We start from the raw sequence: 16,274 nt of genomic DNA on the forward strand, positions 1-16,274 counted from the left end.
AGGACTATAGGTCTAAAAACATTACGTTTATTTAGCGAATCCAATTCAACCTGGATGGCTTCTTTACATTTTATCCAATCCTGCCGATTTTTATATTCACCAAAAGATTTTGGTTCACGATCTTCATTATCATTTATGATGTCAATTGTCACATTATAAGAAAATATATCATCAATCTCTTCTATATCTTTTCGGTTCCATATTTTTCCAGTATTAATATAATTGATAGAGATTTCACGATTCTCGTAAGTTTGTGGTTCTGACAGAACATTTTCATCATCATGTGTTTCTTCAGGAACATCATTCTCTATTTTGTGATCATCATGTGTCTCTTCAGGAACATTATTATCTATTTTGTGATCATCGTGTTTCTCTGTGAATTTTCTTTCTCTAGGATTTTTATCCTTGGAACCGACTGGCCTTCCACGCTTCAGGCGTTTTACGACATCATGAGTTTTTTCAATTTTTTTATTTGGAATTTCAATTCGAGCAGGGGCATTTATAGCATGTATATATGATTTAGTTATCCCTTTTGAATCTGTAAATTCATCTGGTATTTGATTTGCTATTCTTTACAAGTGCACAATTTGATGTACATCTTTTTCACATTGTTATGTTCTTGGATCCAGATGTAACAATGATGATACATACCATGTAATTTCCTTTTCGGTATGTTTGGGAAGATTTCCTCATTAAAATGACAATCAACAAAACGTGCTGTGAACACGTCGCATGTCTGAGGTTCAAGATATCGAATGATTGATGGACTATCATAACCGATATAAATTCCAATATTTCTTTGAGGTCTCATTTTCTTTCGTTGAGGTGGTGCAATAGGCACATACACTATACATCCAAAAATTCTTAGATGAGAAATGTCTGGTTCTTTACCAAATGTAAGCTACAGTGGGGAGTATTTATGATATGCACTTGGTCTGATGCGAATTAATGAAACGTGTAAAATTGCATGTCCCCATATAGAATTAGGTAGCTTTATTTTCATAATCATTGGTCTAGCAATCAGTTGCAGACGTTTAATCAATGATTCAGCCAATCCATTCTGTGTATGCACATGAGCAACATGATGCTCAACAGTGATTTTCATAGACATATAATAATCATTGAAAGTCTGGGAAGTGAATTCACCAGCATTATCAAGTCTAATTTTCTTGATTGTATAATCGAGAAATTGATTCCTCAATTTTATTATTTGAGCCAGTAATCTTGCAAATGCAACATTTCGAGTTGACAATAAACATACATGTGACCATCTGCTGGAGACATCAATCAATACCATAAAGTGTCTAAATGGTCCATATGGTGGATGAATTGGTCCACAAATATCACCCTGAATACGTTCAAGAAACATTGGTGATTCAATTTGGATTTTGGCTGGTGATTGTCTTATAATAAGTTTTCCCAGAGAACATGATTTACATTGAAACTTATTATTTTGAAAGATCTTCTGGTCTTTCAGCGGATGACCATTTGTATTTTCAATAATTCTTCACATCATTGTTGAACCAGGATGTCCTAATCGATCATGACAATTGGTTAATATTGAATAATTATCAACTACCATGTTTGATTCAATGAGACTGTGTATAATGCAATCCAGTAGGGAGCATTGGTAGTTTTTCAATCACATATTTCTTTCATGATTTATATGTGGTAAGACACATATATTTCTCATTCCCTTCATTCATTATTTGAGTATCATACACATGGGAATACATATCATTAAAACTCAACAAATTTCTTTTCGATTGTGGTGAATACAAAGCATCATTGATAAAAAATTTGTACCATTAGGTAACAAAAATTGTGCTTTACCACAACCTTTAATCAAGTCTACAGGACTTGATATTGTATTCACCATTGTTTTTGTTGGTTTTAGTTCCAAGAGATATCTTTTATCTCGGAGGATAGTGTGCGTTGTACTACTATCAGGTATACAAACTTCAGCTTTGTTCATAGCATTTTCCATATTTGAACTTCAAAAAAAATATGCAATGAAATAAAATTACTGACAATACATTTATAAAAATAAAATAAAATACAATACATATGTAAAAATATAACACACGATAAAACGTTATCAAATGAAAAAATAAAATATTTTACATATTTATTCCACCAACAAGTTGATCATTGTCCGAGAAATCAATCGGAAAATCTCCAGCATCAAAATGAGTTGAATCACTCAAAAGTTCACTTTGTTAAGTGAAGTTGGTCTCATTTTCTTTCCCCTTTATTGATTCTTTATAAAAGTTTACAAAGGTGCTCAGGGTCTTGACAAATACGGGACCAATGTCCTGGAGTACCATATCTGAAACAATAACTTTCAAATCTTTTTGAGTGATTCTCATTAACACTCATATTCTCATGATGCCTTTTCAGTGGATGGTTTGGGACATTCTTCTGAGATGAGTTATAGAAGTAACTATTTCGATTATTTTTAAAACCACAGCCTCGTCCACTACCACGACCACTTCCACGTCCACGTCCACGTCCACGTTCATGTCCACGACCACGACTTCGATTTCGTCCTCAACCAAAATCTTGTCTATAACTTTGATTTTGGTTTTCAGATTTAAATTCATTTTTTGCTTACAACATTTACTTCAGGAAATGTCGTCGAACCAGTGGGTCGTGCCTGATGATTTCTCATTAACAGCTCGTTATTTTTTTCTGCCACAAGGAGACATGCGATAAGTTCAGAATATTTTGAAAATCTACGCACTCTGTATTGTTGTTGTAGAGTTATATTCGATGCGTGGAAAGTTGAAACTGTTTTTTCAAACATTTCCAATTCAGTAATCTCGTGCCCACAAAATTTCAATTGCGAGATTATTCAATACATCGCCGAGTTGTAATCACTGAATTTTTTAAAATCTTGGAATCTCAATGTATTCCATTCATGCCAGGCGGTCGAAAGTATAACTTCTCTTATATGTTCAAATCTTTCTTTTAATCTCTTCCACAAAGCCATGATATCTTTTTCAATTAAATATTCACATTTCAATCTCTCGTCGAGATGGGGACGCAAAAATATCATGGCTTTTGCCTTTTTTTGTGATGTTGATATGCCATTTTCTTTTATGGTCTCATTTAAACCCAATGATTCAAAATACATTTCTACATCGAGAGTCCATGACATTTAATTTTTTCTCGTAATATCAAGAGCAATGAATTCGAGCTTTACTAAGTTTGATATGGTGGTACTAAAAAAATTACGATGGATTTTATTAGTTAATGAATATTGCAATACAAAGTAATGGATCAACAACAAGTACAAGTATTCGTAAAAATAAAGAAAACACACGAGGAAGATATTCTCCGATAAATACAAGACTCATGAGTATGATAACCAAAATAATTAAAAATAACATTGAGAAAGTCATCTTCTTTTTTCTTCAAAAAATTTGATGAAGAATAATTTTTTAGAGAAGAAGAAAAAGTTGGAGTGATTGAATGTATTTGTGAGATCATATTTATAGGGCAAAAACTAGCCATTTTGTTACCGTTTATGACCGTTGGTGTACAAAAAATAAATATATGTATTTGTATAATTTTATGGTAATAATATAATGTATATAATATTAGTCATGTTTAAATAATTATGTATATTATATCACATTTTATAATGAGGTGTCATAAGGTATTTTGTTTAAAAACCTTATAGTCTTTTATACTTGTCGTATCCCTTACCGGAAGTGTGGGATGTCTTCTTAATATCCTTCCAGGATTTATAACAAGTTTTTGAAAAATTTATTTTTATTATTTCTGAATAACATTATATTATATATTAAATATATACACAATAAATAAATAAACAGTAAAGTAAATATGATTACTTTTGTTACCTTTTTCTTCTGTTTTGGAGCTTGGAAAAATATGGAGTACTTTTAGAGCTTCGTGCTGATAACGTCTTATGAAAAAGTAAAAATTTATGGTAAAAAATAAAAATCTCAAACTCTCAAAATTTACCAAACTACACACTTTATAAAAAAATTCTCTCTACTCAATTGTGATTTTCTTTACAAATAAGAGATCTATTTATATAATTTCTTTACAAATAATCCAAAAATAAATTCATCAGTACCTACATCATCACACACTAATTTTCAATATTTACAACTCTTATTTTCAGCATTCAAATATTCAACATACAAATATTCAATACACATGTTTTAAATATTAATTTTCAACAGTTTTATCAGAAATTCATAATACTTTTTCATTTGTCAATCTAGTTGCTTTGCTTCAACCGCTTTTGTATATTGTGCAACTATCTTAAATATTATTTTGCTTAAGTGAGATCTCATTTAAGAAAATAGTATATTATCCTCATACTTTTTGTAGGTTTTATGTATTAACAAATAAATGATGTCGTGATTGATGATTAAGAATTTTATATGCACTGAGTAAAAATATTTTCCTTATACTTATCAAAATAATTTCACAAGGTTCATGAAAGTGTATTTTTCCAAATGCAGCCCCTTATTGAAAATGAGTGAGTCTCATGTGAGACCGTCGCACGGATCATAATATGTGAGACGGGTCAACCCTACCCATATTCACAATAAAAAGTAATACTCTTAGCATAAAAAGTAATACCTTTTCATGGGTGACCCAAATAAGAGATCCGTCTCACAAATATGACCCGTGAGACCGTCTCACACAAGTTTTTGCCATTGAAAATATTAGTAGAACGACTCCTAATATCACACATTTATTGATTGAATTTGATATTTAGAATTTTTGGGTGTGTAAAAATTTTAAGTTAACAAGTATGGAATTTTTTTTAACAAGTAAACATTTTTTAAGATCGGAGTAGAATTTTTTCGTGAAAATTTGTTAACAAGTAAAAATATATTACTAATATAATAATATCTAATTTTAAATTCATTAATTTAACTTGATAGATATACGTTATTTCTTATAACATAAATTTAATTATAATTTAATATATATATTTATAGTTATAAATTTATACTTTAATTAAATTTTTCGTTCAGTTTAATTTTTTAAGTATAGTTAGTCAATTATTTAACATTGAATTATTTTTTGTTTTTTTGATTTTAATAATAATACAATTTGGATCGTGTTTTAATGGCAAGCCTAAAAGCAGAAAACTTAAAAAAAATATAAAAAAGAAAAAAAAAAAAAGAAAAAAAAAACATAACAGCACAACAATACAAAATGCTGTTGTCCTCTACACATTAGAGGGTCTGTATCCGAAATGATGGGCTTAATCGAAGATTAAAATAATAAAATATTATTTTTTAACCATTTTATAAGAATTTTGTCATTAAATTAACTATTAGCGTATTTATTTTGAGAAATAAAGTTAATGGAGTGTATTTAATTTAAAGTTTGTTTTGATGAATTTTAATTTTTTTAACATAAAAACTCTTGTGAGACAATCTTACAGATCAATTTCGTGAGACATATATCTTATTTGGGTCATCCATGTAAAAATATTATTTTTTATACTAAGAGTATTACTTTTTATTATGAATATCAGTAGGGTTGACCCGTCTCATATATAAAAATCCGTGAGACCGTCTCACAAGAGACCTATTCTTTTTTCTAAATGATATATTTTTTAGATTTGATAAATTTTTATTGACTTTTATAGAATCTCACAGATTTACAAATAAATTTATTTGATTCATGTAGATTTTTTTGCAATATTATTATAGAATTTTTAAATTTTTTTTTATAGAATTTTATAAAATTGTATCTAATTATAACATCTTATTTTATTAATATATTTGAAATAATAATTAATTGACATATATAACATATTCATTATATACATATATACAATTTTTATAAAAATTTGATAATACAAAATTTAATTTAATTTAATTTAATAAAAAATTTCTATTATTTTTAATTTTATGAGCCAATAAAAATTTATAATTTTTTTTATATATACTGCAATAATTTTATTAATTTTTTTTATAATTTTATTCATAGTAGAATTTCAAAAGTAGAAGTCATAAAATAGAGAAAAATAATAAATTTTTAAACAACAAAGAAAACAAATTATTTTATCCATAATATTGTAAAATTTCTTTATACATTATAACTCAAAAAATTTATTTTATTTTATTTTTTTATCATGCTTGTTGAGAGTATATTCAACTATTAAGAATTAAGAGACATTATTTTGTGGATCATCTTTTGTTATTATTGAATATTAAATTTATTTGTATAAATCATAAATTAAATATCACAAAATCAGTTTTTGAATTCAAAATTTTCTAAGATATTAAAATAAAAGAATTATTAAATGAAAAATCAGCCAAAAATTAAACATATGAAAAGAAAAAACAAAATGTATATAGAGATTTATTTTAAAAATTAGAGAAAGTGATAGAGACGAGACGAGACGAGAGAAAGACGATGAGATATGAGAGAAAGAGAATAAAGAGTTGATAGATGAATTAGAAGGTTTAAAAATTAATCCAAATATTTGAGATGGGCTTAGACCTTACTTATCCGGCCCAGTAAACTAGCTACTACATAAAACGCCTAAATTTCTAGTCTGGGGAGACGACGCGCCGCCTAGAGATGAGCGGAGGCATCCGTAAAGGTCCACCGAAGCACCAGAACAGCGTCGCCTGGAAGCCCAACTCCGGCCGAACAATTAATCCCACCGTATATATCTGTTTTCATACTAAATTCACACTCTTTTTAACGTAGACATGTATGTATTTGTATTGAATTTGTGTTGCTGTTAATGTAATTGTTTTATGGATTGATGATTCCAGGAAGTTGGGGGAAGTTTCAGGCCGTATTCAGAAGTGACAGGGGTTTGCTCACGCTGTAAAGAACAGATTGAATGGAAGAGAAAATACGGAAAATATAAGCCTCTCATGGAACCCTCGAAATGGTACGTTTCGCATTTGAAAATTTCTTTTATCGTGCAATTATTTTATCTGTAGCGGTTCTTCTGCTTAGTATTATCTTCTGGGTATTGATTTTATTTAAGTGAATTATTTGTAGTCAGAAGTGTTCCAAGAGGAATGTTCGACAAGCTTACCACAATCTATGCAATGGTTAGTTAGTTTTTTTTTTTGAAAAAATGATTTAATCAAGCGTTAAGGCAATTATTCTACGAAATATAACGTGCATAATGTGTGGAAGTTTTGATCTTTTTAACTCGAGAGGGTTTGTTCTGATTGTCTGAGGGGGAAAATGTGTGTAGGCTGTGCTAAGGAGCAACATGTATGTGCCAAGTGCTCGCGTCCTGTTGGCCACATAATTGGGAGGTGTATTTTCCCCCATTTTTCAATTTTTTTATCCAGATCAATATCTCGATGAATTGAATTTCCTCGAGAAAGGAAGAAGATTATATGAATTGATTGTTAAGGTGGTGGAGGTGGCGTATTTAAGATATTTTTTGGGTACTCTTGCAGAGATATTTCTGAAGTTGAAGCTGAACAGAGGACACTAGAGGAGGTTTGCTTTTCCTGATTATAAGAATTTCCTATTTTGTTTGTTTTCTTGCCTATCTTAGATTTTTGTGAATTTATGAAAATGATTGTTGATTGTAATGTTAGAGCCTTATTAGAATGTTGATTGCTTATAGGCCATCAATAATGCTCGGGAGAGGGAAAGGAGAACTTTGATTCGAACTGTAAGTATATCCTTTAAGTTTCATCCCAATAGAAGATCTAGTCTTTTATTAATTTTATTTTTATCAATATTTGTTGTTTTCCTTGGGGGTGCTTGGTGGTGCGTGATATAGAAGTAGAAGCACACTTTTGAAACAATTTCCACATTCTGTGAATATGTTGAGATTATTACTGTCATGAAGATTTTATTGTCACTCATGATTTGGCAACTTTATGTGAGAGTTTGATATTGGTTTTGGTGAAACATATTGCGAATGACTGATATCGACCTGTCATTAGTGCATGATTAGAAAATCTAAGAGAAACCATATCTATACCTACATCTTAAATGTATATCCATGGCCCATGTGCGCACGTGCTAGTGGTATCATGTGATTGTTGGGAATCGATGTAAGAAAGAAATGTGTGTTGTATCACATTCATAATGCATGCATGCTAGCGCTCTGAAGTCTGAAAAGACTTGTAAAATGTAATTTATGATGAAAGTTCTGATGATACTCAAGTGGTGAGATCAAGACTGGAAGGAATTCATGTTGCTACTGAAAAGCAAGAGAAACATTTATGATGAAAGTTCTGATGATACTCAAGTGGTGAGAGCAAGACTGGAAGGGATTCATGTTGCTACTGAAAAGGAAGAGCACAAAATGGGAACCTTGATATTGTTATTTATTCTAGTAGTGAACTTTATTCTTATTTATGGGATTTTATGTGATTAGATTGAATTTCTTCCATTATATATTTGTTTATTTTGTTCTGTAGCTTATGCTCATCCGATGTCTGTGCAACAGATGAACAAAGGGAAATCTCAAAGTGCGACTCAGCCGATGCTAACACCAACCAAAGACAACAGTAAGGCTGGTGAATTATTCACTGCCTCATCGCTAGATGAATATGCCGAATTTAGCAGAGATGATGAGGACAACTATAGCGACAACGAAGAGCCCCACATAGTCAGCTAGAACATATTTCAACAAATTTATAAGGCAAGTGTTCACTGCTTGTAAGGATATACAGACTACAGAGATTATCAATCAACTTATATAAATTATGCACGCTGGCTCCATTAATCGGAGGACTTTTCTTCCCCGACTAACTTCATGGGTTCTTGAGGATAATTTATCCCTTTCCTCTGAAATTGAGTCCTTGAGGATCTGTGATTTGCAGGAAAGTGCCATATGCTCATCAAACTTTAGGATCAAGATCAGATCAATATGGCTAAGCCCAATATTTAAGGTTGGATCCAGTCCCAGATTCCGTTTACACCAAAACTTGCTCATTTTAATTTTTTTGGGCTCCCCGTTGCTCTTCATGTACGAGTATTTTTCAATTCTAGGATCAATCCCTTTCTATGATCTCAAATAGCTACATTTCTTCTCAAGTCATAATCCAACCCACCAAATTATCGACATGCTATCAAATATATATTGGCTCAAAGTCAATAAACAAGATGAAAAGGTGAGGAGATTCTTGAGCTTTACAACGCATACATACCCTTTTCAACTCTAGGACCATCTCACCGATCCGGAATTCAAATTATTGCTTAAAAATGTTAAGTACAAAGATTCGTTATTCCGTTTAGAAATAATTACAAAATATTTACTTCTAATTTAAGTGGTGTCGAATACATCGTGAGCATGTATTTTTGCTTAAAAATGAAATGAGTTTTTTTTTTTAACCTAAAGACTTGTCTATTACATTAAACAAAAGCAGTGCTAAAGGCGGTAGAATTATTTCATACAATGGTCGACCAATGATTGTTGCAGATTTGAGGGGAAAAAATATAAATTTTGAAAAACATTTAAAATTGGAAATTTTGTGGGGGAAAGTGTCGTGACCACCAAAAAATCGACAATACTCCATTAACAGAGTTACAGTAAGAAACCCATTTCACTCCGGAACTTTGTCGCAACAGCAGCCGTTCCGGAACGCTGCGAGCAAACCGTTGATGAAACGGACTAATGCATGAAAAAGACAAATAAATACTTATGGTAAAAACCTTTGATGAAACGGACTAATGCATGAAAAGGACAAATAAATACTAATGATAAAATAATATTACATGGAAGAATTCACAAAAAAATACTTATGGTAAAATAATATTACATGGAAGAAATCACGATGATAATTTAATAAAAAATTTCTGAAACCTGGAAACGAAATGAGAAACATCTGGGCAAAGTCTTGGACAAAAAGATAAAGCTCACACAGTTTGAAGAGAATCAATGCAAACGTGAGCTTTGGAATAAAATAGGCCAGACATGCATTGGGCTGGCCTGTAAGGCCCATTGATAAACACAATTTTTTTAAAAAATATCGCCGTTGCCGGGGATCGAACCCGGGTCACCCGCGTGACAGGCGGGAATACTCACCACTATACTACAACGACTTCGATGTTAGAGGTTGATAAATTAATTTATTACTACGCTATCAACTAGAACAAATTTCAGGCACTCCAAGTGATATGCCAAGCCTGTGAAGAAAGAAACAACGAAACATGTTTGAAAACAGAACAGCGTCGGAAATTGCAGGCTACGCTGTTGGGGCTCTAATACTTTACGCTACCATTTCCGCTCCTAAAATCGATTCCTCCATTGCTTCTTCCCAGAGAAGGTACTTCACCCGAAACCCTTTTATTTCTTTGAATTACGAGTTGGAATTTTGGAGATTTTTCTTCCTACAAGCTTGATTGATGAGCTAAAAAACTACTTTAGTTTTGAATTTTGTGTCAAGTATAATTCCTTTTGGATTTGATAGCGTCTGCTAACCTGCGGAGAACGAAGTTCTTGTTATGCTGAAATCGATTCAATATCAGGCGTACAACTTTAGAATCTTGAATTAAATTGAAGGGCTTTTTATGATTCGATCTTCAGAAGTAGAGGGACAAATAAAATGGCCATGCTCTTACTCTGTAACTGATCAATGAATTTATATAGTCGATTTGTTCAAAAGCTCCAGCGAGTTGAAGAAGAAAGTTCTAAGTTTAAGCACATGTACGAGCTTGAAATCTGGAATATATATCCTACATTTAACGCTCAAAACATATACAATAATCATAAGAATGTTTACATTTACGTTGGTGTGGAGTGCAAACCAGTTCAACATGATATTTTTGGAGCGCAAAACCCCATTTGTATATAATTAAGTTGCTGTTGGGCAGCTTTTGTAGCCTAATGTCCGATCGATTCGCATTTTTGGATATTAAATCTTCTATAAGCTTGAACTTGTAGAAGAGGATTGTTTTAACTTATAAGTGTAAACACGTGCGTTAGCTCGAAATCTGGTAGAGTGTTATACAATAAAAACCATCCTGAGTTCGCTGAAGTTAAGGATGTCTAGTTCTAGATTTAATACCTGAAGCATATATTGAAGTTGATCAAATATTAGATAACAAAGACTAGGAAGCTTGAAATCTGGAATATAAATCCTAAATTTAATATCCAAAAAGCATAGTACAAGTTGGTCGAATATTAGGCAATAAAGACTACTCTAAGATCAACTTAATTAAATATAGAGTTTTATTCTTCAAGACTCGAACTCGTGGGATGTGTGGTAGAACCAATAATACTTTGTAGTTAATCATATAGATGAATTCTAATGCTTTGAATTACTCCCTAACTAGCAGTTCTTTGGGAATGTGCAAGAGATGTGGTGACCTGAAGCTGATTTCCTGCTACAGATGCAAAGGCTCTGGATTGATTAAAGAAGGTGGGCTTGTTCTGTTTGATTCCTGTTGTTGATCAGACTCCATCATTGGATGGAAAGGCGAAATCGAGATCATCTCGCTGCAGCAATTGTCTTGCCAAAGGGCATTTTTCTTGCTCAGAGTGCTCTAAGATTCCACTGAACCGAGCTTGAAACTCTAAAAGTTTGCATAGTACACGTATGTTCTGTTTCTTTGTCATATGATTCTTCAAGGATTCTGCCTTGTGTCTCAATGACGATGGAGTCTATATGTTGGCAGTCGATTGTTTGGTTGGTATAGAGAGAGAGAATTTCTTGATCAACTGGGGAATTATAAATCATGAAGGTGTAATATTTTTTTTTTTTTTTTAGAAAATAGTCAATTTGATTTTAGTCCAATTTAACCGGATTGCTGACATGATGTCATAAACATCATCGATTTCTAATGTGACGTAAACATTTTTTAGTGAAAAATTTGTATTTTCCGGTGTCACGTTAGTGTTCCGGAGAAATATGACTGAAATTTAACAAAAACCAAAGTTACAAGATTAAGATACAAACTTGACAAGTTAGATGATCAAAACAAAACACATGACAATTAGAGGATTAAATTAGCTAATTTCAGTTGTTTTTAACATATAAATACATATTTTAATTAAAGATAATTTAATTTAATTATTTTTTAACATATATAGTTTGCTAATATGAAACCCAAATTTGAAATTTTCACCGACAAATGTGTGATTAGTAAATTCTTTTCTCCAAGTTTGTCTTTACCGTAATCAAGTAATTATTAGTGTAACATCTAATTGGATTTCGTGTTGATTTAAATTTATGAAGTAAAATTTTAAAATATCTTTGGTCAAAAATAAAATCTATCTTAAATATTAAAATTTTGGGCAGGTTAAAGAAATTCAATCATTGAACTTTTGAGAGTAAAAAATGTCATTATTCTTGAACTAAAAGTTGACCAAATAGAATTGCACTTTGCTCATAAATTATGATTATAAAATTCAAATTTAAATATTTAGCAACACAATTCAATTGATGGAGAAATAAATAACTTAGGAATATACTGAATGAGATTTGTTAGATAAATTGATAAATTTAAATTTTATAATAATAAAATTTCCCCTAAAATTTATATTGAAAATGGAAGGATTTTTTTCCCCTACATTCTTTAATGAAACGATAATGTAGTTCGTTAATTTTTATCAAACCAAATCATCATCAATATATTAAATTGGACCAAGAGAAATATAGCATTGTGACAATATATTTTAGCAAAACCATTACCGATTCACCATTATATATCTTATGATTTATTTTCGAATGAGTAATAAAACTTAATAACAATATAAAAATAAATATAAATATTTTCATTTTTTTAAAAAAAGATATATTAATAAATGCAAGCTTATATTAAAAAAATTATTTAGCCATGAATTCAGAGTGTCTATTTTTTAGGTATATTTTACAGAGTAAAAATCAACTCACCAGTTATTATGGTAAGACACTTAGATGGAATAGATTTGGTAATATCCCCAATGTACATGTTCTAATTCCTCCTCTTACCAGAACATCAAAACCTTTCACGGCCCGTGATGGATTTTCATCTAACAAAATATCCTTCTACCAATATCGATTTACATGTTATTATATTATGTCAGTAAGTAATTAATCATTTATTTGTGTCGACTTAAGCGTGCATATATGAGGGCAGTGATACTCACGAAAAATTAGGGTCTGATTCCAGCGAGTGTCACTAGTCCAGACGCAGGTTTCAAAATGGTCTCGAGCCTGAAATCACGAATAAAACCATTAGAAAGGGGCCAGGAGGGTGTCCTGACGTAGCCCCTCCGACGTTCAAGTTAGAGACCGAGGATATAAGTGGAGAGCAGCTAAGGGTGCTGCTGAAAATAATATAGTGAATTCTTTAATGAAACACTCAAACCTGATATTTATAGAAGAATATCTGGGCCCTGATGGGCTTTCCACCCAAATGTGGTCTCGACCTCCAAATGTGATCTGGGCCTAGTGGGCCCATGGGTATCACGTAGTATTTAGATAAGTTATCTCATGTGAAGTTCTAATTGTGTGTTAAATTATTGATGGTGTACTGCTTGATCTAGTTGGTTGAGTGGGTTGTAAAATAATGACGTCAAATCTTAGATAATATTGTCTTTGCTGAGGACATAGTCAGTGATAAGAAATGGTAAAACTGATATACGAGGGGTATGAGACAATATCAGCAGATAGTTATAGACGCGCATTTTTTCCGTAATCATGTGCTTAACAGTCCGACTCATTAGCACCCAAGTAAGTGTATTTTGTGCTGCCACATGTATAATTAGGGGTGAGCATTTTTTGGTTTGATCAGTTTTTACTCTACAACAGTTCGATTTTCGGTTTTGAACATCTCTGGTAAAAAACGAAACCATTTTATTACGGCTCATTCATGTATTTTTTAAATGCAATTCGGTTTATATGGTCAGTTATTTTGGATTTTTATCATCTAAATAGATGAAGTTGTATTCGTTTATTTTTTTACTTTGTTGCAATATAAAACAAATTTAGGACTCGGCGCTTCTAAAGCATTTGCTCACTTTGTTTTTAATAATATTACAAGAACTAAAATACATGTTTTGTTACGGCATGAGGGAAAAGACTCATACCCACAAGAACTAAAATACATATTTTTTACGATTTGACTAATAATTATAATTTTTGATCTAAAAATTTGTTTTTAAAATAATAATTAATAATTTATTATATGATCAGGTAAATGGAATAGTAAAACGACAAAAATTCTGTACAAAGTATATTAGATAAAGCATGTGATTATTAACCCTAAAACCGTACAATTTTCAAATCTAAGACAGTCAAAAAGGAAAATAATTACAGAACGGCTCCGTTTTATATCACTCTCGCCGGCAGATTGGCAGAACTTGGCAGTTTATCGACACTTGTAAAATTTGTCTTAAATTTACTGTGCTGTCGTTTCATATTCTTCTAGCAACCTAATCTCCCAGCGTGTCATAATCTGACACGTGGAAGAGCCCCTAAATCCGGACCGTAAAGTCGAGTCCCGAAAATACACGGAGGTCACGAAATGAAGAGACGTTACTAACGAACTAAAATATTAATTTCTTCTTTTCTTTCGGACCCGTGAATTTCATATTTATGTCACATTCTTCAATTTGTAAATGTAAAAATACTTTAAAATTATAAATATCGCACGGTAATAATATATATTGACAAAAACTTGTGTGAGATAATCTCATATGTCGTATTTTATGAGATTGATCTCTTATTTGGGTCATCCATGAAAAAATATTACTTTGTATTATTTTTAATTGTGAATATAGGTAGAATTGACTCGTCTCACAGATAAATATTCGTGAGATCGTCTCACAAGAGGCCTATTCATATATATATATATATATATATATATATATATATATATATATATATATATATATATATATATTGTTTGGTTTAAGGGTCCTTTTTCTTACGAAATTATGGTTTTTCATTATTTTGAAAATTTTACATTATATATGACTAATAAGAATCTTGCTTGCTTTCTTCATACGCATTCATGAACATTGATTCCATGCAAAACACAATGTACTATGCCATGTGCAAACTCGCGACCACGATTCGAGCATGACACTCATTTCATGAATGAGAGAGATAATGTCATCAAATCAAGAGGTTTTACATAAACGATGTCTGAATTACCTTAACTCTATAATACAACTACATATTCCGAGCTCTCTATAGATTTTCATTTATTTTGAATATTATTTTTTATTGTAAGGTCGAGATTAATATATAAAAGCTCGATATATTAATCCATTATAGATTGGTATGTCCTCAATTTGAGTATTTGATTAGTATGCACAAATTTAACAAGTTTAATGCATCTAAGAGTCATTTAATCGTTGGGTTAATAACTGTTTATAAAATATAACCGGCTTATGCATACGGGACGATGCAACCTGAGCTTAAACTTGCTGTTAAAGTTCTAGATCCGCCATTAGACATCGTGAAAAATTTAATTCTTAAGAAAGGATAACTAAGTAAACAGTGGTGGAGCAAAAAATATGGCTCTGCCTGGGCTAGAATTTTAAAATCTAGAATTTTTAATATTTTAAATTGATTTACCCGGGCTAATATCATACTATTCCAAAATTATACAAAATTTATGCCCGGGTATCATTGCATGTACCTCCGCCTCTGTAAGTAATTCAATTTAAAAATTTGTTGACTTATTTATCAACTCGTGAGATAGTCGTCTCAGGGCTCATAAACTGCTAGACGATTTTTTCCTTCATCGGTTCGAAATTCGACGTATCCAGGTCGCGTTCGTACGCTTGCACACAAGTCAAGCCTTTTCCAGTTCAAATTAGGATTTGCACTTCTCCTGTGCCGGCGTGCGCGAGAGAGAGCCTTTTTATCAATCATTGTTACACCTCCATAAAGTATAACACAATATAAATTTATCTATACCACTTTATTTTTCCGACGTGGGACAAACCCACATTTCCAAATTTGCATTCACTCACATTGAAAGCCCATAAACCTCACAACCCAATACACTTAATCCAACAATATATTAGAGTCCAATATTTTTAAAGATGAAAGAACTTCAATTTTGTTTAGTTATATAACATCGATAGCACAAATATTTCGAAATAAAGAAAAATAATTTTCATTTGAAAAGTAAATTCTATTTTTAAATAAATCTTTAGTTACGTGTGTTGGAAAATTTAAAACGACGTGCTTTTTTGGATATTTCTTTTTGGTGTCTAAGTGTGTGTCACAAATGACAACTCACATTCATTAGTTACAATGAATTTTTCATGAAAGTAACTTGCCATTTTAATAAGACAAGATTAATAATAGGTATCACATATCTTTATTTGTGAGACGAGT

At 31.3% G+C, this 16,274-nt stretch overlaps 1 protein-coding gene, 1 long non-coding RNA gene and 1 other non-coding gene across 4 annotated transcripts; 2 read left to right on the forward strand and 1 right to left on the reverse strand.

Moving 5' to 3' along the window:
- The first annotated feature begins 6,500 nt into the window (after positions 1 to 6,500).
- LOC140841580 (uncharacterized) lies at positions 6,501 to 9,001 on the forward strand. Of its 2 annotated transcripts, XM_073209106.1 has the most exons (8): positions 6,501 to 6,672; positions 6,786 to 6,907; positions 7,021 to 7,073; positions 7,223 to 7,286; positions 7,434 to 7,476; positions 7,607 to 7,654; positions 8,441 to 8,635; positions 8,817 to 9,001. In XM_073209106.1, the coding sequence occupies exons 1-7, from the start codon at positions 6,586 to 6,588 to the stop codon at positions 8,609 to 8,611; spliced, it is 588 nt and encodes a 195-aa protein (XP_073065207.1). In that variant the 5' UTR covers positions 6,501 to 6,585; the 3' UTR covers positions 8,612 to 8,635; positions 8,817 to 9,001. The 2 variants fall into 2 exon arrangements, with proteins under 2 accessions (XP_073065207.1, XP_073065206.1); XM_073209105.1 differs by lacking the exon at positions 8,817 to 9,001 and having other exon boundaries at positions 8,441 to 8,750.
- Positions 9,002 to 9,966: 965 nt separating this feature from the next.
- Positions 9,967 to 10,038, reverse strand: TRNAD-GUC (transfer RNA aspartic acid (anticodon GUC)). The gene has a single exon. It is a non-coding gene; the product is annotated as a tRNA-Asp (tRNA).
- A 78-nt stretch (positions 10,039 to 10,116) lies between these two features.
- LOC140840522 (uncharacterized) lies at positions 10,117 to 11,696 on the forward strand. Its single transcript, XR_012120013.1, has 2 exons — positions 10,117 to 10,262; positions 11,275 to 11,696. It is a non-coding gene; the product is annotated as an uncharacterized lncRNA (long non-coding RNA).
- Positions 11,697 to 16,274: the final 4,578 nt, after the last annotated feature.

Source organism: Primulina eburnea, chromosome 9 (genome assembly GCF_022965805.1).
Source record: "Primulina eburnea isolate SZY01 chromosome 9, ASM2296580v1, whole genome shotgun sequence".
Lineage (NCBI taxonomy): Eukaryota > Viridiplantae > Streptophyta > Magnoliopsida > Lamiales > Gesneriaceae > Primulina > Primulina eburnea.

Bases quoted from the DNA above. Each gene is read 5' to 3' on its own strand.
- LOC140841580 (XM_073209106.1), top strand. From the start codon at position 6,586: ATGAGCGGAGGCATCCGTAAAGGTCCACCGAAGCACCAGAACAGCGTC. The intron at 6,908-7,020 runs GTACGTTTCGCA...AATTATTTGTAG, and splicing joins CTCATGGAACCCTCGAAATG to TCAGAAGTGTTCCAAGAGGA. The intron at 7,074-7,222 runs GTTAGTTAGTTT...AAATGTGTGTAG, and splicing joins TTACCACAATCTATGCAATG to GCTGTGCTAAGGAGCAACAT.